This window comes from Rhinatrema bivittatum, chromosome 12 (genome assembly GCF_901001135.1).
Source record: "Rhinatrema bivittatum chromosome 12, aRhiBiv1.1, whole genome shotgun sequence".
Classification (NCBI taxonomy): Eukaryota; Metazoa; Chordata; class Amphibia; order Gymnophiona; family Rhinatrematidae; genus Rhinatrema; species Rhinatrema bivittatum.
Window position 1 is genome coordinate 11,063,540 of NC_042626.1, and position 24,928 is coordinate 11,088,467.

A 24,928-nucleotide genomic window follows, 5' to 3' on the forward strand; every position below is an offset into this window, starting at 1 on the left:
TATGTGCACAGAACGAATCAGCGGACAGGGCGGCAATCAATGGAAATGGCGACGGCGACCAAGTGGCCAATATGGCGACCACCTCTGAGGGTATCCACATGGGAGGGCCCTCGTATTGAACCGGGGTCTAATCCTGGTAAGGATTGCCGGCTGGCAATCTGTGTGGCTATTCGAGCCTCGGAGACTTAAGAAGTTTTCTACCTTACCTTGTCTTGGCGTTTCCCGGTCTCATTCCGGGCGGTCTCTGGCTGTGGGGGGGGGGGGGGGGGGGGAAAAAAAATACCTTCACCGCCGCGCTTGATTTTGCACTAGCTGCCGCTGCGCTTGATTTTGCACTAGCTGCCGGGGGTTAAGTCCATGCCGAGAACCGGCTGCTGGACAGAGGCCTACCTCTGAGGGATCACAGAAATCACCTCAGGAATCTCAACTGGGGGAGGGACTTGTAGGTATCACCGCAGGAGAGCAGGGCTCGTCTGTAGATTAAGTTTTCTTCTTTGTTTTGGATTTCTTTGGTTAGAATATTCGAACGCTGTGCAAGCGTGTATAGAGTCCCGAACTGCTATGGAGACGGAAAGTACTGAAGAGCATGGCATCCTACAGGGATATATGTACTAGGGCTGACGTCAAATTGAAATCTGATCAGTCTCCAGCTGCTATCAGGAGCACACTATACCCATTGGTCCCGAGTACATCTGCTACATGCTAGGAAAAGATTCCTTTTTTTTTTTTGTTACACTGACTAAATTCTGGGAGAGGGTTTCTTCAGCTGTTGCAGTCAGATCTGAATCATTGGACACCTGTTGTGCCTGCCCCAAAGCAAGAGGGGGGAAACATGTCACTAGAAATATGCAAGGCACCTTAAAACTGGATGTTCAGAGTTCATGTATTAGTATTTACTAAAGTTATAAAAACAGATCTACAATTATATTAGGGGCCCACTTTATCAACACAGTATATGGAATCCATGTATATCTTCTCATTTGCAATTTATTTTTATGAGAAGTATATGCCTAGTTCCATAAGGTTGGTTTATATGTAACATTGTATTGCCCCATTTAAGTCCATGCAATGGCAAAAAGTTAGGCAGTCAATTTGGAGCTGGAAGTGATGACGCTCATCACAAAATTATGGAAGACAAATATTTAATATTTCAGAGATAGCATGCCACCTGTTGAAATAAGACCAAGATTTCAATAGAAATCTTTACATTTTCCCCCACCTTTCAAAATAAGCCCTTTTTTCCCCCCTCACACTGCTGTCACCACTGCTACCTTGTTCTTTTAAACGTGTCAATAATGAAGGTTCTAGGTGAGGATGACTGGTATGCATCCCTTTTGCAACAAATAAAAGAGAAGTTGAGTTATTCTGAAGCTGCGCATTTTTCTATATAAGCCCTTACATGTATTTTTTTTTTTTTTTTTTATTTTTTTTTAAACACAGGTGCAAGGCTAGTTTCATAGATCCCAGCCACAGCACGTCTGGACCACAAGGCATCCCAAATCGCCAACCTAATATCAAGACTCTCCAAGGTAGCCTGCACAAAATTTCAACTTGAGCTTCAACTACTGGTTCTTCTCCAATACAATAAAGTGTTACAATGAACTCTTAACACACAAGCTCTCCAGAATATTTAAAGAATTTCTGAAGAAAGCCATTGACTGCAGCCCTTCCCCAAATCTGAAAGATGCCTTAGGTCCGGCAGCATGCCAGATCTGTAGAAACTGCAAGTCACTGTTAGGTGGGCCAGCTCTTATCTGCATAGCTACAGAACTCAGCAACATTAGCTACTGATAAATCGGCCAATTTGGCAGCTTCCAGAGAGAATACTGCAGAGATGCAGGTGGATGATATGAAATCAGCCCTATTTACAATAAGGAAAATTAAAGTCATTATGAGGCAATTCAGAAGGGAAAAAAAAAAAAAAAAAGGATACTAATCAGGAAGCTACATGGCTTGCTTCATCAGATTTTATTTTAAAAAGCATAAACAAGACATTTTTGGGTGAAATTTAGTTTTCTGATAGATCAACAATCCTCTGAAACCAAAATATTTACTAAACATGTCAAGGTAACACTCCAATTCTCTTTCCCTGTGGGCAGAAGCAAGTGTAATCTTTCTATCCTAGCACAGTCAGCCACACAACCTCCATGTCAAGAACAAGCTGAGCCAGTCCTGGTTTTGCCTACTGCATGCATGATTTTATTTCCCTGCTGTTTATGGTTCCCAGGTCTTTAGGTTAGGCCAATAATTGTCTGCTAAAGTATTCATCTCTTACTTGGAGTTGTGTGGCATGTATACATTCCTCTGCACTGGTGGGGAAGGCAGTATGTACTAGGGATGTGAATCGTGTCCTCGATCGTCTTAACGATCGATTTCGGCTGGGAGGGGGAGGGAATCGTATTGTTGCCGTTTGGGGGGGTAAAATATCGTGAAAAATCGTGAAAAATCGAAAAATCGAAAAACCGGCACATTAAAACCCCCTAAAACCCACCCCCGACCCTTTAAATTAAATCCCCCACCCTCCCGAACCCCCCCAAATGACTTAAATAACCTGCGGGTCCAGCGGCGGTCCGGAACAGCAGCGGTCCGGAACGGGCTCCTGCTCCTGAATCTTGTTGTCTTCAGCCGGCGCCATTTTCCAAAATGGCGGCGAAAAATGGCGGCGGCCATAGACGAACACGATTGGACGGCAGGAGGTCCTTCCGGACCCCCGCTGGACTTTTGGCAAGTCTCGTGGGGGTCAGGAGGCCCCCCACAAGCTGGCCAAAAGTTCCTGGAGGTCCAGCGGGGGTCAGGGAGCGATTTCCCGCCGCGAATCGTTTTCGTACGGAAAATGGCGCCGGCAGGAGATCGACTGCAGGAGGTCGTTCAGCGAGGGTTCCGGCGCCTCGCTGAACAACCTCCTGCAGTCGATCTCCTGCCGGCGCCATTTTCCGTACGAAAACGATTCGCGGCGGGAAATCGCTCCCTGACCCCCGCTGGACCTCCAGGAACTTTTGGCCAGCTTGTGGGGGGCCTCCTGACCCCCACGAGACTTGCCAAACGTCTAGCGGGGGTCCGGGAGGACCTCCTGCCGTCCAATCGTGTTCGTCTATGGCCGCCGCCATTTTGGAAAATGGCGCCGGCTGAAGACAACAAGATTCAGGAGCAGGAGCCCGTTCCGGACTGCTGCCGTTCCGGACCGCCGCTGGACCCGCAGGTTATTTAAGTCATTTGGGGGGGGTTCGGGAGGGTGGGGGATTTAATTTAAAGGGTCGGGGGTGGGTTTTAGGGGGTTTTAATGTGCCGGCTCACGATTCTAACGATTTATAACGATAAATCGTTAGAATCTCTATTGTATTGTGTTCCATAACGGTTTAAGACGATATTAAAATTATCGGACGATAATTTTAATCGTCCTAAAACGATTCACATCCCTAGTATGTACCGTCCCCGGAGTATCAGGAATAGCCTTACCATCCCATTAGCTTCTTTTCCATTTCACATTTTAAAAAAAAACAAAAAACAAAAACACTAGGGTTTTGGTTTTCAGATTAAGTAGGGTTTAGCTGTTTATCCTCCCATGGCAACTGTTAGAGCAGGCAAGCGAGAAGCCTCTCTCTTCCTCTCCCACTCCAATCTTACTTTTTGATACTTGGACTCCCAGAATTCTTGATGGGGTTTTCTTGGGGTGCTGCAGCCACGTCTAAAGCATAAAAGATACCTGCTGCAACTTGTCAGCAACCTGCACCAGAGCTTTGGCAGGGTGGGAAAGAGGGGTTTATAGCTGAGGTTTTGGGGGGATAAGCTCCTCCCCCCCCTTTATTCTTCTCACCAATGCCCTATTTAACTGAAATTTTTGGGAGCACAGTACTTCATGCTAAATTAAAAAATAATTTGCACTGTAAAAAAATGAGGAGGGGGGACCTCACCATTGAGAAAGATCAGAGTGACCAATGGGGAAGCTCTCCGCACAGCATGCGCTGGTATCGCTGCTGCTGTATAAGGCTGGGGCAGCAATTCCTCCAAGGAAACTGCTGAGCAGTGCTTGATACTGTGCTGAATGCTGCTCCCACCTTGGCTATGCCTTTAGCTGAAGTAGTTCAAGCCAGCACCACCTCAAAAGGCAGCTGTATCACCCAGAGTTTATTAATGCCCCTAACCATACCCCTGGCATTTTACAAACATGGGTTTCATCCTCAACCCCTGCCTATAACCCAACTACATATGGCACAATGGCTGGTGGCTCTGGACAGAAAGCAGTTCAAGACCACTCATGAACAGATAGATGCAAGGGGCCCTCCCTAGTCAGACTCAAGCACCTGCTGGTTTATAATTCAGCAGGCTAAACGTTTAATCCAGAAACAATCAATCAGGGGTGCAGCCATGTATGCAGCCTATTTCAAGGCCAACATAAAGGCATTAAACCAGAAGGAAGGAAGTATGGAGAAGTGTAGTTTTCTCTGTTAATTTTTTCCTTGAATCCTGCTATACCGGGCCACCCTCCACCATGCCATAGGCAGTTCACCTTGGAGAACTGCTGCGGCTATGGGTATGGCCCGGTGTGAGATTTACACCCTCTCCCCAGGATTTTCAAGGACCAGAGAGCTCACTGGATGCCGCCGGAACTGCAATGCTCGGGCAAATACAGACAGAGCTTTACAGCAACATCACTGGTATAAGGAGTGTCTAGACAAGGCACTGGCCAACATCATGATGTGGAGAAAACCTTATTAAAAACTGAGAAAACTTTAAACGAGAGAAAAACCTGGAAATGCCTTGCTTACACCAGCAAGAAGTTGCAGTTCTCGGTTTCCATAAAGCCTTGCCTCTAGACAGGTCTAGCAAGGAAACAAAGATAATCAGTAGTTTCCATTGTAAAGCATAAGGGGACAAAGATCTAAACCTGTTTACCCTAGAGGAAAGGCAGGATAAGGGAGATGAAGCAAATACCTCCAAAATGCCTATGCCGAGGTGGTGAGCCTTTTTTTTTTTTTTGGGAAACAGGCTCTAGAACAAGAATGTCATGTGTTGAGGGTGAACGTATATAGACTGCCATAAATATATATTTTTTTTTTTAAGAGGAGGGTAGTGGATGCATGAATAGCCTCCCAGTGGAGGTATTGGAGACCAGGACAATATCTGAATTCAAGAAAGCATGGGATATAAAACAATTTAAGGGAGTGCTAGGGATTGTAAAGCTAAACAGTTGGTATGGGAATAGTCTTTCTACCATCATGTTTCTAAGTTTCAGTCATACAGCAATAATTCACATCATAGAAGGGTTCTTCATACACACATAGTAAAACAGTAAATGTCAGCAAATAAAGAAAAACAAATGGTTCAAGTCAGTCCACCCAGCAAGATCAAAATCACCTTAGGCCTCTGAAATAAGGGGCTATATGTTCTTCCATCTCTGCAATACCCTTGGCGGAACAAGGACAGAAGTCCATGTCACATCCAATCCTTCACATAAGAGGAGAGAAGGGGGCTCCTTCATGATCTTATATGAGGAGGTGCACCATACTGTTTAGAGGCAAGGCATTTCTCATGAGGCAGCATCTCCCCAAGCCAAAAAAAAAAAAAGCCAGTCCGTCACTCCCTTGCTTTTCTTTTCAAACGCTCATCCCAGTACTTGCAGCTGCCACTGCTAGCCCAGTTATGAATGCTTCCAGAGGTCCCAGTCCTGTTACTGCTGCCAGGACCTGTCCCATTGATGACCTCAAGACATCTGTCACTATCACCATAAATCCCAGAGTGACCCAGCCTGCTCTCACCATACAGGTGACTGTCAAACCAGCCTTGACAAAAGGGACCTCCAATGTCATCAGCTCTTATACTTTATATAACATCACTCTGGTATCAAGTAGTTATCTCCTCAGGCACACCAAGAAATGACACACTAAGATGACAAACAGGTTTTGCCTTACAGAGGATAAGGATGCATATGCTATCAATTAAAGATCTGCTATTCTCATTAACAGAGGCAGCTGCCTCTGTTAAGGTCACTACAGAAGTGGTAGCTTCAGATACTGTGGCAATTGAACTAGTGCTACCAGAGCTCAGAGGAAATCACCTGCCCTCCAAGTTTAACTCCAAAACATGGGTCATAGAAGATGACAATACACAGAAGAAACTCTGAAGCATCAATATTCCAGCTCTAATCCAGTGACTCATGAGGGGAGGCGAAGGGGGATGAGAAAAACAAGCAGCAGCAGATAGGCCTGGGGCAGATAGAGGTGTATGGAAACACCTTGGGGGGGGGGGGGGGGGGGGGGGAGAAGAGGGAACTACTCTGGAAAACAAGGGATTCAGTCCCCCAAGGAGCTAAGCAATTCTGTATTGCACTGGGAACACCAAGCGATGAAATTAGAAATCAATGCTATAAAGGGCCTGGACAGAGGAGCAACATCTGGGAGCAGGAATCTCCAATTACAAAGGCATCAAAGCACCTTGTCACTCCTCTCTCCAACTACATGCAGGCCCACAGTTTGAGCCTCCAGCAGTTAAGCAGAGGGGACAGTCTACTGCCATTAGGCACCAAGGACACACAAAAGTGCAGGAAGGTAAATTCTGAAAATTGAAATGCAGAACCTCCAGGGTTGCATTCTCAGGCAGATTAAGCTCCAGAGTCTCAATACCTAGATGAGATAATGATGCAAGGAAGAGGGCTTCAGATTTGTTAGGAACTTAGGCACTTTTTTTTTTTGGGGGGGGGGGGGGGGGGGCATTCAGTCAGGGTGGAACCCAGCTACTGGCACTAACATTTTAAAAATAGCTACAACAGCTGTTAAACCAAATCTTGTGGGGAAAGCCAAATTAGTGCTAGAGTATATTGTTTGGGGAGAAATTAAATGATACTGGTGTTAACAGGGAACTTAGACTACCCCAACAATGAGATGCTGGCAAAGGCTGAAGTAGCCCAGGTGGAATTTAATATAGAGCAGACAAATATGAAGGATTCCAACTTACTTGTATTAACTGCTAATCAAAGTTGTGACTAAACACACACTATTATCTGCATCTGAATGCCGGAAGTTTAAAAATGACTGAAAAGCTAGAATGTATGGCACTTAAATGAAGTTACCATTACCAAACGTGACTGCAGTACAAATTTTAGTTTTGAGAGAGAAAGAATGATCTACATCAAAGTAGACTGTTTCCAAAAAATTTTTAAACTTTAATTTTTAAAAGGACCTTCATACCACCCTCTGCAAATATTGGGACCACTCATCAGGTTCCCTTAATTTTTTGCTTTAGGGTCTTTTTTTTTTAATTATTGGTCTAATTTTTAAACAGCAATGAAGCAAAACTTTTTTTTTTAAATATAGTTTTTGAAGCTTAAGTGAAAAACGAGATACTTCCCGACAAAATATCCTGTTTCACTATTGCTGCCTTAGGGGCTATCCGTATAGGTTTTGTTTTGGTTTTTTTTTAAACACAAGGGATCCACAGTGATTCAGGAAAGCTAGATGAGCAAGCCTCCTGTTAGTGCCAGCCAAAATGGACAGACAGACAGACATGGCATAATGGAGAAGAGCCAACATGGATTTAGCAATAGGAAGTATTACCTTACTATCTGCCAGGGTTTTTTTTTTCTCTTTTCCATGTGTTAAACATGTTGATAGTATATCTGGATTTTCAAAAGGCATTTGAATCCTTCATGAGAAGCTCTTCTGAAGGGAATAGCCACTGCTATTAATTGCATCAGTGGCATGGGATCTTCTTAGTGTTTGGGAAATTGCCAGGTTTGGCCACTGTTGGAAACAGGATGCTGGGCTTGAAGGACCCTTGGTCTGACCCAGCATGGCAATTTCTTATGTTCTTAAAAAGTGATGGGATAGTAGGTGATGCCTTGTCATGGACTGTTAACTTGTTAGAAAGATTGGAAGCAGTATTAAATCAGTTTTCCCAATGGAGAAAGATAATTAGAGGAGCACTACACAAGGACTTGTATTATTTTAACATTCATAAATTATCTAGAAATGGGAAGCAGCAAGTCTGCAGGGATATGAAGGTTTATAAAACCCTAATTGGGGTGGAATAGGTAAATAGAAGACATTTATTTACCTATTCAGACTGTTTCTGATCTTAGTACTATGTAAAACAGGTAGCAGATTTAGAACAAAATGAGTCTTTCACTCAACACAATCAAGCTGCAGAATTTGCTGCCAGGGAATATGGTCAACACATCTAACAAGCTTTGGACAAATTCCTGGAGAAAAAAAGTTAATAAAATCATTATTCAGGTAGATTTAGAAAAGCCACTGCTTATCTCTGCCTGGAATCTGATTTGGTAATAGGCAGAATACAAATTATTTTAAGTTATAATTTAAAAAATGGGTCTGAGATCTGCCAGATAATTTGTTACTTAAAATGGCCTCTGAGACCTGATGCTAGCCTTAGACAACTTTGCACCAACTCAGTATTGCATACCTTGTTCTAGCCAGAATATCCCTTGGATTTAAGTGTGTGGTTGAGGTGGAACAGACAGCTTGGAAATGGGAATAAAAGGAGTTAACACCTGCAATTTTCTTTTGTTGGGGGGGGGGGGGGGGGGAGAGAAGTGAGTTGCTCCATCCAAGTGAACCTCCTGAAATCCAAGTGATATGGACCATAACCCCTCTATACCTTCTACTGGAGAGGGCATTGATCACATTTCAAGAAGCACTCTCCTCTGTACCTGAGGCATCATCATATTCAGTTTTCATTGCTCAGGAGTGCAGGTCCCTTTCAATTTGTCACACCATCTCAGGGCAGCAAGAGATCCCATTTACACTGATGCAGAGAAGTCCATTTCTGAACAGTGGAATGGTTCCAAGACAGTCATCCCCTGCCTCCCTGGTGCCAAATATCAGATGAAGACCTGCATGAGGATAATGTGAGCATTTGGAGAAGGCCCTCCATTAAAATGTGCAGCGGCTCTGGAGAAGTAATCCAATGAAACTGCTGTGGTGATGAGTCTGGGCCATTCTCTGGGTCACTGTCCAGAATTTGCAAGCACATCTGGCTCTGGAAGTTTTACACTGCCCAAGCAAGGACATGGCCATCTGACAATGGCTGTTCACACAATGTCAACCGTTTTAAGGAAGATTTCAGAGGAGATTGCTATACATTTTCTCCAGAGAATTTACACTGATCCAGCATCTCATGCTAACTGGCTGCTAGAGTGATTCAGCACACTTGTCAAGGTAGTCACACTGTTTGCAAAGACTTAGAGATGCTATGTGAAAGCCACCATGTCAGGATGATTGCTGTATATTCAAGTCCAGCTCAAGAGCAGAATCATTAGATTTCCTTAAATGCATATACTCAGTTTGAGAGCTAGGAGGCAGTGATTCTTCAGTGAATCAGATGTCAGCCTCTCTTGACAACGGTATAGAAGTCAAATGACTAACTGCACTTTCAAAGCCCTGGCTCACATCAATCAGGAGCTATACCTGTCTTCATCACAGCCCTGAGCTGGTCATCTGCTTTTCCACAGTTGACATTTGGCAGGATCACCTCAGGACATCAGATCAGGGAAGGTAAAGCATCTTCTCAGATTATCAGCTATGGCTATCCAGATCATGGTACATTAGACTGCTACCATGCCCATATCAAAAATCTGTAACAATGGGTTTCGAGTCAGAGGAGCTCCAGGCCACCTACTGGCACTTTAATAAGTCCTTACTGAAAGAGTAAAGCTCTGTGGCACTTGTTTATGGATTTTGAAATGTAGCACAGCTACAAGGAGATTTCTCCTTAGTCTCCGTACTGGCACATGGGAGCAGTCCATCTCCAGATAGATTCTGTCAAGAGAATGTCAAGAACATGATGCTGAGATGAACAGCTTGAGATTTTAGATCTCAAATAGCATCTGCTTGTGCTCATGAACAAGGTGTGAAGAGTAGCACACTATGGAACCTTGCTGATTTGGACTGTACAAAATGAACTGCTGCACAATTTAGCCAATTTTCTAAACTACAGCCTAAAAATCACAATATAACATTTACAACTTTAACATACAAAAGACAGCATAAAACAGGACATACATTAAAAAATTAAAATAGTAAAAACCACGTCACCTTTTTCCACAAACCAACCATTACTAATACTGAAATACTCAAGTAGTTTTACCATGGAAAAAGTCTTTAAGAAGGTAAAAGCTCTGCTCCAACCAGAGTATAAGTGGGAACTTATTCCACAAGATAGGGGCTACAGCCAGAAAGTTCTATTCCATAAATTGCATTTCCCTCATCTCCCCCACCTCCTGCTCAGATAGTAAATATTGCTATGGAATGTATCATGTTGGGGGGTTTTCTCCCCATACTCAACAACATAACTAACTAGTAATCAATTTGAGCTGCCATACAGAAAGAGTATTCAGCATACTTATGCAAATCTTCCACAGGAATACAGCAATACTGCACCATGGCTTTCAGACTTTTTAATCTGGCAGTCTGCGCAGCCTGAGGTCCTTCAACCTCACTCTTGCAAAAGAAATGGCACTTGCACTGTGGGCTCCTGTTCCTGGCAATGGTGCTTTCCAATCTCAAGGCACTAGTTTGCCACAACCGTACTTGAATGTAATGTTCTGTATTTGAATATTTAACACTAACTGGTTTTCATTTATGATTTAATCTAAATGGATTTTTGTTTCCTTAAAGGAGAGCCAGGTTTCCCCCTAACAGCAAGATTGCATCACCATGTGGGATCAGTAGCAATCTAAAATAGACTGCCCTAGGAAAAACTGAACTCACACCATGCATGCAATAGGGTAGTTGGACTGGCTTAGACTCTTTCCCTAAACAAGGAACTGTATTTATCCTATATTTAAGCACTTTGGAAGAGTTATAAAAAGACTTCTGCATGGTTTCAACCTGAAAAGGGAATAAAGTCCTCAAAGCCCAACATGGCAATACAACAGCACTGTATCATCTGCAAACCTAAGTCACACAAACACTTAAGACTCCTTAGGCGGCTCTTAAAATGGTATAGAGAAATGGCTTTTTAGCCTCTGCTGGATGCTTCTTGCCCTCTAACTAGTCTGCTCACAGCTTCCAAGCTAAAAACAGAATGCCAATTTAACACAGAATGAATACAGGGGTAAAGGCTATTTAAAAAAAAACCACCATGGGATCAGAGTAACATGAGCCTTTTATAGACAGAAAGAAACCCCTTCTCTGTAGTGTCGAGCTAGGGTGGGAGCTAAAGGGCACACAGTGACAATTACACCCAAAAAATGCAACTGAAACCAATTAAGCCAGAATCAAGACAACATTAAACCATGGGGAAAAGCACCAAGTGCACCAATATTTAAAAGTTATGTGTCCCTGATCAGCAATCAAGCTTTTTGGTCCTCAGCTTTAACAGCTGACCAGTACCCCTGAAGACCATGCAAGCTGAAGGCCAAAATGTTAGATTGCAACTGAACTACATGCATAATTTTTTTTTTTTTAATATATTATCTTGGTGTGCCTGGTTTCTCTCAATGAAACCTCAAGCTGCCTCAACATGTTACAAGGCACATTTAATGTAAAAAAAAAAAAAAAAGCCCCCATAATTTTTGTCCTCCTGTTTATGTGCACCTGACAATTGTTTCTACATAAAAAATGCCTTTGCTATTTAAGTATTTTGCAAATTTGGTAGCAAGCTGATTGACAGAAATCCAGTATGTAGAAGAAACAGATTTACTAGGACTTTTAACCACAGTCTTGCTTACGCACTATTTGGGGTTCAGTTTTTAGAACAGTGCTAGTATGGCAAAAAAACTTACTGAATGGCCATAAGGTGATAAACTCAGTCCGACTGACGATGCAGTGCCCAGGTTGGCACTAACGTATGCAGTAGGGGGAGAAGACGGCAAGGAAAACTCAACAAATTCTTTCCAGGTGCTTGCCATATTTCTACGCTTGTTTCAACTTAATTTTATAATGCTGCATATAATAAAATCAAACAAGACAACCTGATCAATTTACATGTGTCACTTATCCATCACTCATTTCAGATAAAGAACTTTTGAGACGGTCCTAAAATGAAGGGGGCTTTTCCCTACATGGGGCAGGAGGGTGCAATTGCACATAACTAGACTATTGTATAGGTTTCACACAAGACCACTGAAATCAGAAAAAAAAAAGGAAGCTGAAAGCAGAAAGGAAAAAAAGCAAAGCAGCTCAAGAAACAGTGAAAACTGGCTATAATTCATAGGTCTTTAAATATATGAATCAATTCTATCAACAAAACAATGAATTTCAACACAAAGTATGCTGTAAGGCATTCAGCATACAATGTCTGAGCAGGCTAGACTTTAGTAACATTTTATGATATAGTAAGAACTGGTTGACCTAATCCATTTGGAAACTCAAGAACTATGTGCGCTAGAATACTGGCTGTCAAACAGAAGTATTTGTAGGAATGATCAATAGTTCTACATCTCCAAAATCCACTAAATTAGTGCTGGGTCAAATCTGATACAGTGAATGCAAGATTTAGGTAAGCCAGCATTTGCTTTCACAAAACTGGGGAGAAAGTCATTCAAGAGAATTTATATAGCTGCTAAGACAGCATCACAATCCAACTGGATAATGGATCAACCAACTCTGCCTGGAATTATATAAACTCAATACAAGAAATTATACTACACTGTTCACCAACCTCGCAGAGATTCAAATATTGCACTTCAGTAGTATTTGCTAATTCTTCCGTTCAGCTCACGTTGCAAAGGATGGAGAGGTTGCTAGTATTAAAAAGACAGCGAGAGAATGATTTATCAAGCTTATAAAGAATACAACTCTAGCTGCACTGGGCAAATTCACAGTGCAGCACGGAGGATAAAACGAAGACTAATAGCAGCGTGGGGAAGTGCTCTTTTGAAGCTGTTGAGTAGGCACAAACTTCTTGTTTCAGATCAAGTGTTGTGTCTTCAGCTTAAGTTAACTCTTCTTTGGTCTTGCTTGTTGTTACAATGTGGCATGTGTTCCTTGACTGATCTGAACTTGAAGCAGCAGTTTCAGGTGGTAATTTCTGATCTGTTACACTTCATACTGAAAAGAAAAGAAAACAAAACGCACCATATGAGAACACGCATCAGCTATGAACATTATACCTCTGCTGCTGTCCTACAACAGATTGCTTTAGAAATTTTAACTGATGGGGTGGGGAAGTTGAAAAGTCAAAGTAGCTTTGGAAGGCCAATACTCAATTTTATAAATTTACATCCCTTGCCATTTTGTACCTAGATTGTTCAAGAATGGTCAGTAACCAGAAGATGCAAGACAAATCTGTTACAAGAGAAAAACTACCAAGATCTATAGGGCTTCATTCCCTACTCCCAGTGTCAATTTAAAAAAGGTACCAGACCAACACCAACCTCCTTTCACAATTTTCCCTTGGAGAAAATGGGGGGGGGGAAAAAAAAAAAAAAACAAAACTCCTCCAATCTGTGAACTGGTTAAAAAAAAAAGTCACCATTGCTTGGCTCATTCATCCCCAGCACCACCAATTTTAGTGGCTCAGATTTTGCAATCAGGGACCTCTATATTCTGCCACATTTTGGCCTCTCAAATTGGGTAAACTGAATGTTACCTGGCTTAACAGTCACTACCCTCAAAAAGTGCAAAGGTTATTTCAAATCACAGGGAAACTTAGGGGAATTGTATGAAAGCATGGAGGAAAAAAAAAAAGATACTAGTCAAAGGTTTACCTGCATGTCCAACACACAGATAGCAGCTATCAAAATCATACAGAACCTACATTAAGCCTTATGACATGAGACCTACAGATCTAAATATATGCAAAGAGGGAAAGGGAATATGATCATAAATACAACTGAAAACCTAGGCACCAATCAAAATGTAGGATCCAGAAAAAAAATAAATAAATATTGTGCTTTGACTCTTTGCTTCTCTCTCCCCTGACTTCCATCCCTAAATCAGGACTTATCAAGCTGCAGAATCTGGTGCCAGAGGACGTGATCAAGGAGACCAGCATAGCGGGGTCTAAAAAAGGTTTGGATAAAGTCCTGGAGGAAAAGTCCATAACACATTAGCCAGGTTGACTAACGAAAGCTACTGCTATCTCTGAGAGTAACAGAAATTAGATCTACTTTAGGAGGTCTGCTAGGTACTTGCGACTTGGATTGGCCACTGTCAGACAGGATACTACCCTGTTTCCCCGAAAATAAGACATCCCCCGAAAATAAGACCTAGTAGAGGTTTTGCTGAATTGCTAAATATAAGACCTCCCCCGAAAGTAAGACCTAGCAAAGTTTTTATTTGGGAGCATGCCTGTCGCACAGAACACCAGAGCATGCAGCTGTGATTTTTTTACCCTGCAGGATTCACAGTTAGTTGTCATCACAAACCAGCATAACCAGACAACTATTCAGAATATAATAAATGTTCATTTTTTTGTTCAACAATATATGTGAATTCTTCTTCATGGAAAAATAAGACATCCCCTGAAAATAAGGCCTAGTGCATCTTTGGTAGCAAAAATTAATATAAGACACTGTCTTATTTTCGGGGAAACACGGTAGAACCATCGCGCCCTTGTCTGACCCAACATGACAATTATGTTATGATTCAAAGCAAATTATGAAATTGTTCTGCTGCAGATTTCTCAATGAAAAATTTGAATAGTGAAAGCCCCTGTAATTCTGGCCAGTAATAAGGCTGCAATTGTCAAAGGATATAATCCACCACATTTAGTGCTCATTTTGGCTACCTTACAACTATGCTCATTTCTGGCCTTAATTTGTCAAGTCTCAGAGCCTCTAAGATTGGAGGATCATGTCTAGAATCCTAGCCTTAATAAAAAAAAAAAAAAAATGGAGAAATTACTTACCTGATAATTTCGTTTTCCTTAGTGTAGACAGATGGACTCAGGACCAATGGGTATAGTGTCCAACTGCTAACAGGAGTACACTATACCCATTGGTCCTGAGTCCATCTACACGCTAGGAAAGCAGTAAATAAATCCCCATTCATACCTATCGCATGCCACCTGACCATGCATCTCATGCATACATGCCCCGGTGTAGACACCCCACCTGATACACAAGCATCTAAATCTCTAAAGCAGTCACAACTTGTGACCAAATCTCTGTACATCTTGCTCTTCAGATTCTTTACTTTTCAGCTCTGATACTATAAATACCCATATCTATGGTAAACAGCCAAAGCAGCTGCAGAGTATCCAGTGGTTCAACTGCACGTGTTATTTTAGAGAGAGGGTAAGGCAGGCAAGAAAACACCAAAGAATGATAAAACTTTACACAGTTGACATGCCAAAAGAATTAAGTAAAAAAACATACTGTATTTACATAAAAGGGAGGGACTCACTGAAAGCTAGTATATGGAAAATACCAGGCCCAGAGACCCATACAAAAGGTACCCTCTTGCCCCTGTTAAAATCCACAATAGTGGAATAAATGAAATATTTCTAGTTCCAGTCTTCCAACAGCAAACTAGGAGGAATCAACGATGAAATAACTAGTCCTTTAGTTTATTTATAAAGAATTTAGAGCCAGGTAAAGGTATACTAACCTTTTCCAAACAATACAGAGAATATTTGTTTTTATATACCGATATTCAATACAAGATATCACATCTGTTTACAGGGAACAAGTGACGTTGTTTTCCCGTCGATAGCAGGGCTGAATTAGCCATGCTGTATGGGAACTGTCCATCAGGGCCCAGGAAGGCGGAGCTTTGTAGCAGAGTGTAGATCTTTGATCCTCTGCGGCTGCGCGTGGGTTCCCACGCAGTATCAACGGTTCTCCTCAGTCTGTTTTTTTCCGCGCGCGGGAGCGCACGCGGAGCCTTTTTCTCCTCAGAAAAAAAAAGAGAATGTCAACGCAGAAGTCGGGGTTCAAGCCGTGTCCATGCGGTAAGATCATGTCCGTCACTGACGGACATGATCGCTGCTACCGCTGCCTGGGACGCGATCATGACCAGTCCGACTGTGAACATTGTGCGAAAATGTCCCCGAGGGCCCGTCGACACAGGAGCTACCGTTGGCTGGCGCTCTCTGCGGAGGACAAGGTGTCCACAACTCACTCCTCTCCGGCCCCAAAAATCAAAACATCAAAACCGGGTAAGAGAGCAACTTCGTGGGACCCACAGTCGCCAAAAATCCGAGAAGCAAAGCGGAAGCCCAAGGAGAAAGGTCTTAATTCCGAGCCACTGCACGTGGGGAAACAGAGGCCTTTCAGGTTGACTGAGCCTAGTACCCTAGCGCCTAGCAAAGACAACCCGGTCCGAGCCTTATTGTTATCGCAACGGGAGGACCCACATAGAGGCACAGAACCTCTGAAAAAGGTTCAAAAGAGGGCCGAAAGGGCGCCGGAGAAGTCACAGGCGGCGCCGAAGCGTTCAATGAAGCCCCAGTCGGAGCCCAAATCTCACTCGGCGCCGAAACCTCTGTCGGCTCCGAAGACTCTGTCGGCTCCGAAGATCCACTCGGCGCCGAAACAATCGGCGCCGAAACAACAATCGGCGCGGGAACCTCCGTCGGCGCCGAAAATTCAATCGGGGCCGCAGCCTCAACCATCGCACTCCAGATCAGCAGCAGCACCAAGGCCTACATCTCGCCAAACCGCTGCAGCGGACACCGGGTCATCACTTGCACCCAAACAACGGGAGCCCTGGTCAGAATCCCTAACAGAGGACAAAAATTCCCAGGGGGATCGACTTTTTAAAGATCCAGGGCGGAACTCACGGAGTACCACGGGCACTCACCATGAGCCCTCGGATCACACTTCAAAGCAGTTGATAGGACGGGCGGTATCCCCTCCTCCACGGAGTGCTGACTCGCATAGGGACAAGAGACAAGATTGTCACCAGCGTGTAGAAACGCATGCAGACAGGAAATCCCGAGACAGTACACGGTCTTCCACTCAAAAAAGGCATCGGCATCATTCGGGCTCTTCCAGATCCACCACTAGAGAGCCGGGTCCGGCAAAACGACATCATGCCTCTCATCATAAAGAAGGGAGATCCTCTTCTTCCTCGTCTTCACGCCATAAGAGTAAATCTGAGAGATCGGGCTCGATTTCTCAGGGAATTATTCCAATTTCTTCATCATCTTCAAGCAGATCGAGGAGTATACAGTCCACTCGTCAAGGAGGAAGGGAGTGGAGTGAAGATTCGGACGGGGAAGGTACTTATGGTCCTCCACCAGGAGACGTACCATATCAATCCACGCAGATGGAAAAACCCCCATCGATGCCGCCCCATACATCGAAAGCTTTTTGGGACTTGACACACTCCCTAGCCGGGTTTTTTGAAACATTACAGTCGACATACACTCTACCACCAGAGTCTACGAGCCCGGCAGGCAACACTAGCCCGGCTCCACAGTATGCGCAGGGGGATCTACCATCTTCCCGATCCCCATCTCCACAGGGATCGGTTATCCACTCACCGTCTCCGACAAGGGCTTCAGAATCTATGCATTCCTCGCCCCTCTCTTCAACGGGATACCCGTCTGATCCTCCAGAGCAACCAGCGGAACCTTATTCCCCTCTGGAGGATCTCACCTATCCCAAGTTCATTGCAAAGATGGGAAATATCCTAAAGTTAGAGGTTCAAAAACTACCGGAACCAAGGGCAGAAACATTGGGATTGCTAAAGATTTTTGATGCGCCTGGAGAGCCGGCTGCTCTCCCACCTCATGCAATACTCCATGGTGTCCTGCAAAAATCATGGGAGACACCATTTAATCTACAATCTGTATCCAGAAAGACTGATTTAAAATTTAAGCTCCAAAAGCCTTCAATGTATGAGACTCCACAACTACCACATGACTCCATAGTGGTGGAATCCGCCTTACAAAAATCTAAGAAAGCGAAGACGCATGCATCCGCCCCACCGGGGAAGGACAATAAGTCCTTGGACGACTTTGCCAAGCGCGTCTACCAAAACGCTATGCTGACAGCGAGAATTCAACACCATAATTTTTATATGGTACAATATATGTATGAGTGCCTGCAAGCCACTAAGGGTCTGTTCACGTCCTTAGGGGAGTCACCACCGGCAGTGATTTCGGATATGGAGGAGTGCACTCGACATATGCTGAGGGCAGTATACGAGGGATTCGAAAACTCATCCAGGGCTTCAGCCATGGCGATAGCAGCTAGACGTCTGGCCTGGCTCAAAGCTAGTGCTATTAGAGAGGACCTTCATGAGAAGCTCGCAAATTTGCCATGCACGGGGGAGAACCTTTTTGGAGACCGCCTCCAGGACACTGTGAGTAAGCTAAAAGATCAAGCGCTGGCGGTCCAGTCACTCGCTGCCCCAGTGGCAGCGAAACGATTTTTCTCCTCAACGCGCCGACAACAGTTTCCCAGGAAACAGTACAGGAGCTATCAAAATTTTAGACAGCAAAACTATCTACCGTACAACCGGCAACCAACCAGCAACCCTCCACAGCAACAACAGCAGAGGAGGGGACGGCCTCGCGTTCAACGCCAACAACAGCCGCAACAGTCAGCAGTTCCGGCAAAGACCACACAGTCTTTTTGAACTCCCGGCCACCACCAACACCCAGTTTACCGGAACATCCCCCGGGCAGGTTAACGGCTTGCCTGACCGAATGGCAGGCCATCACGACGGATCAGTGGGTACTCGACATCGTAAAGGAGGGATATCTGTTACATTTCCTATCCCAACCCGTCACACCTCATTGCCCCCTAAATCAGAGACACCTAACACATGCACAACTGGCCCAGGAGTTAACCAATCTTCTCCATCAGAACGCCAACCGTATAATCCCACGGGCGCTGAAGGGCCAGGGTTTCTATTCTCCATACTTCCTCATTCCAAAGAAAACGGGGGGCGATCGACCCATCCTCGATCTCAGAGAGCTCAACAAGTGCTTGGTACGCGAGAAGTTCAAGATGGTATCTCTGAAATCCATCCTACCTTTAATTCAACCCAAGGATTGGATGTGCTCTTTAGACCTCAAGGATGCGTACACGCACATTCCTATCCACAAATCCTGTTGGCAGTACCTATGTTTCCAGTATCGCAACAAACATTACCAATACAAGGTCCTGCCGTTTGGACTCTCAGCAGCCCCCAGGGTATTTACCAAGTGTATGGTGGTGGTGGTGGCCCACCTTCGTCTACAGGGTCTGACCATATTTCCTTACCTCGACGACTGGTTAATAATAGCATCGGACCCAAACGTCCTGAAGTCGCATCTCGGCATAACGATAACATGCTTACAACGCCTAGGATTAATGATCAATTATCCAAAATCCCACTTACAACCCTCGCAGATCCTACAATTCATAGGAGCTCGACTGGACACAATTCGAGTCAGGGCTTTTCTGCCAGAGGACAGGAGATTCCAGATGTGCTCATTACTCAGGGCTCTACAACACATAAGATGTACCACAGCCCGGTCCATCTTGAAAATTCTGGGGCATATGGCAGCAGCGATATTTACGGTCCCCAATACCAGACTCCACATGCGACTCCTGCAGTGGGGTCTCAAGAGACAATGGACACAACACTCTCAACCATTACACAAACGGGTTCAAGTAACCAACCCGATGCGACAAGATATCGACTGGTGGCTCAGGAAACCCACTCTCGAAAAAGGGGCACCGCTAAACCCCCCACCTCACAATGCAGTCCTCACGACGGATGCTTCGCGGAAGGGATGGGGGCGCATTTAGACCACCTGGAGACGCAAGGCCTCTGGTCCCCTTCAGAACAGGAGCTGCAGATAAACCTCCTAGAACTCCGGGCAATCCGGAATGCCCTACTCACGTTTCAAGATTATCTGCGGGGGCGAAGAGTGATGGTTTACACAGACAACCAGGTGGCGATGTTCTACATAAACAAACAAGGCGGGTCGGGATCATGGCCCCTTTGCAGGGAGACTCTTCAGATCTTCTCATGCTCACAGACATTCCATGCATCTTCAGGCGACCTATCTTCCGGGTATAGCAAACACCAGAGCGGACAGATTGAGCCGCGTCTTCTACCCACACGAATGGCAATTGAATCCCGAAGTACTACAAGGGATCTTCAACAGTTGGGGAACACCAACCATAGACCTCTTTGCCACGGAAGAAAATGCCCAACTACCGCAATTTTGCTCAGTCCGACCCAGCCCGTCCCGCTTAACGCAGGACGCCTTCCTAATTCCTTGGTCGTCAAGTCTCCTATACGCCTTTCCGCCAATCCCATTAATAACGAGAACCATACAAAAATGTATAGCGGATCACAGTCAGCTCATACTCATCGCGCCAGCGTGGCCTCGACAACCGTGGTACAGCTATCTGTTACGGCTCTCAGTGACGACCCCAATCCGCTTTCCGGACAGGCCAGACCTTCTCCTACAAGAAAACGGAGTGCTCATTCACCCCACTTCTATCCTCCCTCCATCTAACTGCATGGAGATTGAGCGGGCATCTTTAACGGAGCAGGGGGTATCTCAGACGGTACAAACCATTCTTCTCGAATCTCGGAAACCGTCCACAAGAAGGTGTTACTCGTTCAAATGGAAGCGCTACTACAACTGGTGCAGCGAAAGGAGTATCTCACCTACGGACTGTTCCCCAGCATCGTTACTGGATTACCTACAGTCTCTCTATGACTCGGGGTTGGCAACCTCGTCGATCAGAGTGCATCTCAGTGCAATAGCGGCATATCATAAACCAATGAATAGCCACTCGGTGGCGGAACACCCGTTGCTATCCAGATTCTTTAAAGGTCTTCTACGTTTACGCCCACCGGTTGTAAAACCACCGATACCGTGGAATCTTAATGTAGTCCTAGAACAACTAACCCTACCACCATTCGAACCCTTGGAATCGGCACACCTGAAGTTTCTCACCTGGAAGGTAGTGTTTTTGGTAGCCATAACGTCAGCATGATGGGTCAGTGAACTACAAGCACTGGTACACTATGAACCGTATTTACAATTTCATCACGACAAAGTTGTCCTGCGAACTCACCCTTCGTTCCTACCAAAAGTTATTTCCACATTCCATCTCAATCAAACTATAGATTTGCCGATATTTTTTCCCAAACCACACGCTAACGACAGGGAACGCTTGTTACACACCTTAGATTGTAAAAGAGCATTGGCATACTATAAAAGGAGAACACACTCCCCGAACAGGACATCACAACTGTTTGTGTCATTTAATCCAAATGCTCCAGGCTTAGCAGTAGCTAAACGTACCATAGCCAGCTGGATAGTACAATGCATCAAGTTTTGCTATTCCAAAAAAGGAGCTCCGCTACTTGCACAACCCAAGGCTCACCAATTGAGAGCCGTGGCGACATCGGTAGCACATCTCCGCAACGTTCAGCCAGTAGATATATGCAAAGCAGCCACTTGGTCTTCACTGCACACCTTCACATCTCACTACTGCATAGATAAACAATCGGCGGGAGATGCAATTCTGGGTCACACAATTTTACACACAGTCGCTAAGTGATCTAAGACTGCCACAACAACTCACGCTACCGGAAGATAACAGCGTGTAGGGAGGCTTGGGACTCCCATACAGCATGGCTAATTCAGCCCTGCTATCAACGGGAAAAAGCAAGTTTGCTTACCGTAAACGGTGTTTCCGTAGATAGCAGGATGAATTAGCCATGCTGACCCACCCGCCTCCCTGGCAGTCGACATGTCCGCGATACGCTCTAGCTTAAATACAGACTGAGGAGAACCGTTGATACTGCGCGGGAACCCACGCGCAGCAGCAGAGGATCAAAGATCTACACTCTGCTACAAAGCTCCGCCTTCCTGGGCCCTGATGGACAGTTCCCATACAGCATGGCTAATTCATCCTGCTATCTACGGAAACACCGTTTACGGTAAGCAAACTTGCTTTTACATTGTAACAAGGTAGTAGATAAATGGGAAAACATACGGGCCGATACAGTACAGTGCGCTCAAACCCGCTGACAGCCACCGCTCCGGTCCAAAAGGAGGCGCTAGGGACGCGCTAGTGTCCCTAGCGCCTCCTTTTGCCTGTTTTTACCGCCAGGCCTCATTTAAATACAGAATCACGCGCACAGGAGAGTGGCCTGTTCGCCCGCGATTTTACTGTATCGGCCCGATAGTAAGGGGAAAATAACATAATACTGGATGATTAACTTTAAAGGTGGACTTGCTATCCTACTACAAACTTGAACTTTTATGAAAAGACATTAACGTGAGGTTTGATATGGTTAACAGGCCATATTTTGCCTAGTGATTTTAAACCATATCAGTTAGGTACAATTGAGCAAGCTAAAAGTGAGAAGCTAAGGGGGAAAAGGGGAACTGGCATCCGACATCAAACCAATGAGGGCACTGACTTTTACAGTCTGGGGAACTGGTAAGTGTGGGGGTAACCTGCATAGAGCAGTTACTACTCTAACAGAAGGCATGGGGTTACTACCCTTAATGCAACTGCAACATCGCTCTCCCCTTTGATGGTGGGGTGGGGAGGAGAGGAACTGTAATCAGACAACAACCATGTGGATAAAGGTGAACCAGTAGATGTAGTGTATTTGGATTTTCAGAAGACATTTGACAAAATCCCTCATGAGAGGCTTCTAAGAAAACTAAAGTTACGGATAGCAGGCGTTGTCCTTTTATGGATTACAAACTGGTTAAAAAACAGGAAACAGTAGGATTAAATGGTCAATTTTCTCAGTGGAAAAGGGTAAACAGTGGAGTGCCTCATGGATTTGTACTTGGACTGGTGCTTTCAATAATATTTATAAGTGATCTGGAAAGGAATACAATGAGTGAGGTAATCAAATTTGTAGATGATACAAAATTGTTCAGAGTAGTTCAATCACAAGCAGATTGTGATAAATTGCAGGAAGATCTTGCGAGACTGGAAAATTGGGCATTGAAATGGCAGATGAAATTTAATATGAACTAGTGCAAGGTGATGCATCTACGGAAAAATAACATGGCATAGTTACACGATGTTATGTTCCATATTAGGAGCTACCACCCAGGAAAAAGATCTAGGCATCAGTGGATACTACATTGAAATAGTCAGCTAAGTGTGCTACAGCAGTCAAAAAAATCAGTGTTAGAGACATTTTGACATTTTCCATTTTATTCACCATTCCCTTCCTAATATAATTCCTATCACTCCATGGCGAGACTGCACCTTGAGTACTGTGTACAATTCTGGTCACCATATTAGGAGCTACCACCCAGGAAAAAGATCTAGGCATCATAGTGGATAATACATTGAAATCATTGGTTCAGTGTGCTGTGGCGGTCAAAAAAGCAAATGACAGGAATTATTAGGAAGGGAATGGTGAATAAAATAGAAAATTTCATGATGACATTATCGCTCCATGGTGAGACCACACCTCGAGTGCTGTGTTAAATTCTGGTTGCCGCATATCAAAAATGATAGTTATACTGAAGAAGGTATAGAGAAGAGCGACCAAAATGATAAAGGGGGTGGAATGGCTTCCCTTTGAGGAAAGGCTAAAGAGGTTAGGGCTGTTCAGCTTGGAGAAGAGACAGCTGAGGGGAGATATGAGAGGATTATAAAATCATGAAAGGGCTTGAATAGATAAAACTGAATCTGTTATTTACTCTTTCGGATAAGAGGACTAGGGGGTACTCGAAGTCAGAATTCTCAAATTTGTTTTAAATGTGCTACTTGCTTTTTCACTCTATGCACAATTAAGCTCTGGAATTTGTTGCCAGAAGATGTGGTTAGTGCAGTTAGTGTAGATGGGTTTAAAAAAGGTTTGGATAAGTTCTTGGAGGAGAAGTCCATTAACTGCTATTAATCAAGCTGATTTATGGATTAGCCACTGCTATTACTAGCATCAGTAGCATTGGGATCTACTTAGTGTAAGCTTGGATTAGCCACTGTTGGAAACAGGATGCTGGGCTTGATGGACCCTTGGTCTGACCCAGTCTGGCACTTTATGTTCTTTAACCAGGCCCTGACTTTTATAGTCTGGGGTACTGATATGCAAACAGTGGAAAAAGCACAGGACTGCTTCCAAGGCCAAGTCCATAAGCAAAGCACATCAAGCAGCATTGTCTGAATTTGAGGCCCATCACCCAGTAAAAGTGTTGCTAGCAGTAAATCTTTATGGGTTATCATAAAGCTTGGGGGCAAAACGGCAGCTGCTACCACAAGAAGCTTGCTGGGCAGACTGCATGGACCATTTAGTCCTTTTCTGCTGTCATTATATGTTACCTATCCAGATATAAATCGTTAAAATAAAAACCTGAATGACTCAATCTACTATACAATAGGAGTCCTACAAATTGTTAGTAATGCTGGCACAACATTATATATTTGATTATGTGTTTGTTAGTACTCAGATTGCCCTTTTCTGCTAAACAGGAAATTGTGTGAAAGGTGTACATGTGTCATTGCCAGTACTGAATTCCAGCTAGCCTACATATACTTAAGACAGAACTGTGTGTACAGCATTCTTAAACATGCCTTTTGTGAGAAAAGGAATTTTCCTTGGGTCTGAAAAACTTGAATTACTAGATTAAAGTATACAAAGTGAGGGGACGGAGTTAAGATGGCCAACAGTTAGGAACGCTGAGAAGAGCTCCTCAGTCGTGTTATTTTTCCTTTTTTTTTTCTATATTGCCTGACTGCTTCAGATGCAGCATACAAAGCGCAAGGCCAAACTGTGGGGGGGCCAGTGCTAGCTCCCTGACACTGGGAAGCCTACCAACATAGAGGGTTTTTTCTCCCCCACCTCAACAAGAGCTCCAGAAGCGATTGCTAGCAGGAACGAAGCTGAGCAAATGCCATCCCCGCAGATCGAGGAAATATCGCTGAACCCCGGGGCGCCTAAAAACGCCTTCTCCTCCTGGAAATGAGTCTGTTGACCACCTGCTCATGAAGGAGAGGTACCGAGCTGATGCGATAGCAGGGCCTATGGAGGGCACGAACGCCGAGGAGCCAGGGTCCATCTTGGGTGCTGCAGGAGGAGTGAGCCATTCC

At 44.4% G+C, this 24,928-nt stretch overlaps 1 protein-coding gene across 6 annotated transcripts in view; it reads right to left on the reverse strand.

Moving 5' to 3' along the window:
- Positions 1-24,928, reverse strand: part of CSDE1 (cold shock domain containing E1) — a 99,304-nt gene that overhangs the window by 68,848 nt on the left and 5,528 nt on the right. For 4 of the 6 annotated variants that reach the window (XM_029573208.1, XM_029573207.1, XM_029573210.1 and 1 more), the window contains exons 2-3: positions 12,616-13,004; positions 11,738-11,897 (exon numbers count right to left, since the gene is read on the reverse strand). In XM_029573208.1, coding sequence (XP_029429068.1) covers positions 11,738-11,863 — 126 coding nt within the window. In that variant the 5' untranslated portion in view covers positions 11,864-11,897; positions 12,616-13,004. The remainder of the gene's footprint in view (positions 1-11,737; positions 11,898-12,615; positions 13,005-24,928) is intronic. The other 2 variants (XM_029573212.1, XM_029573209.1) reach the window with 1 other exon arrangement.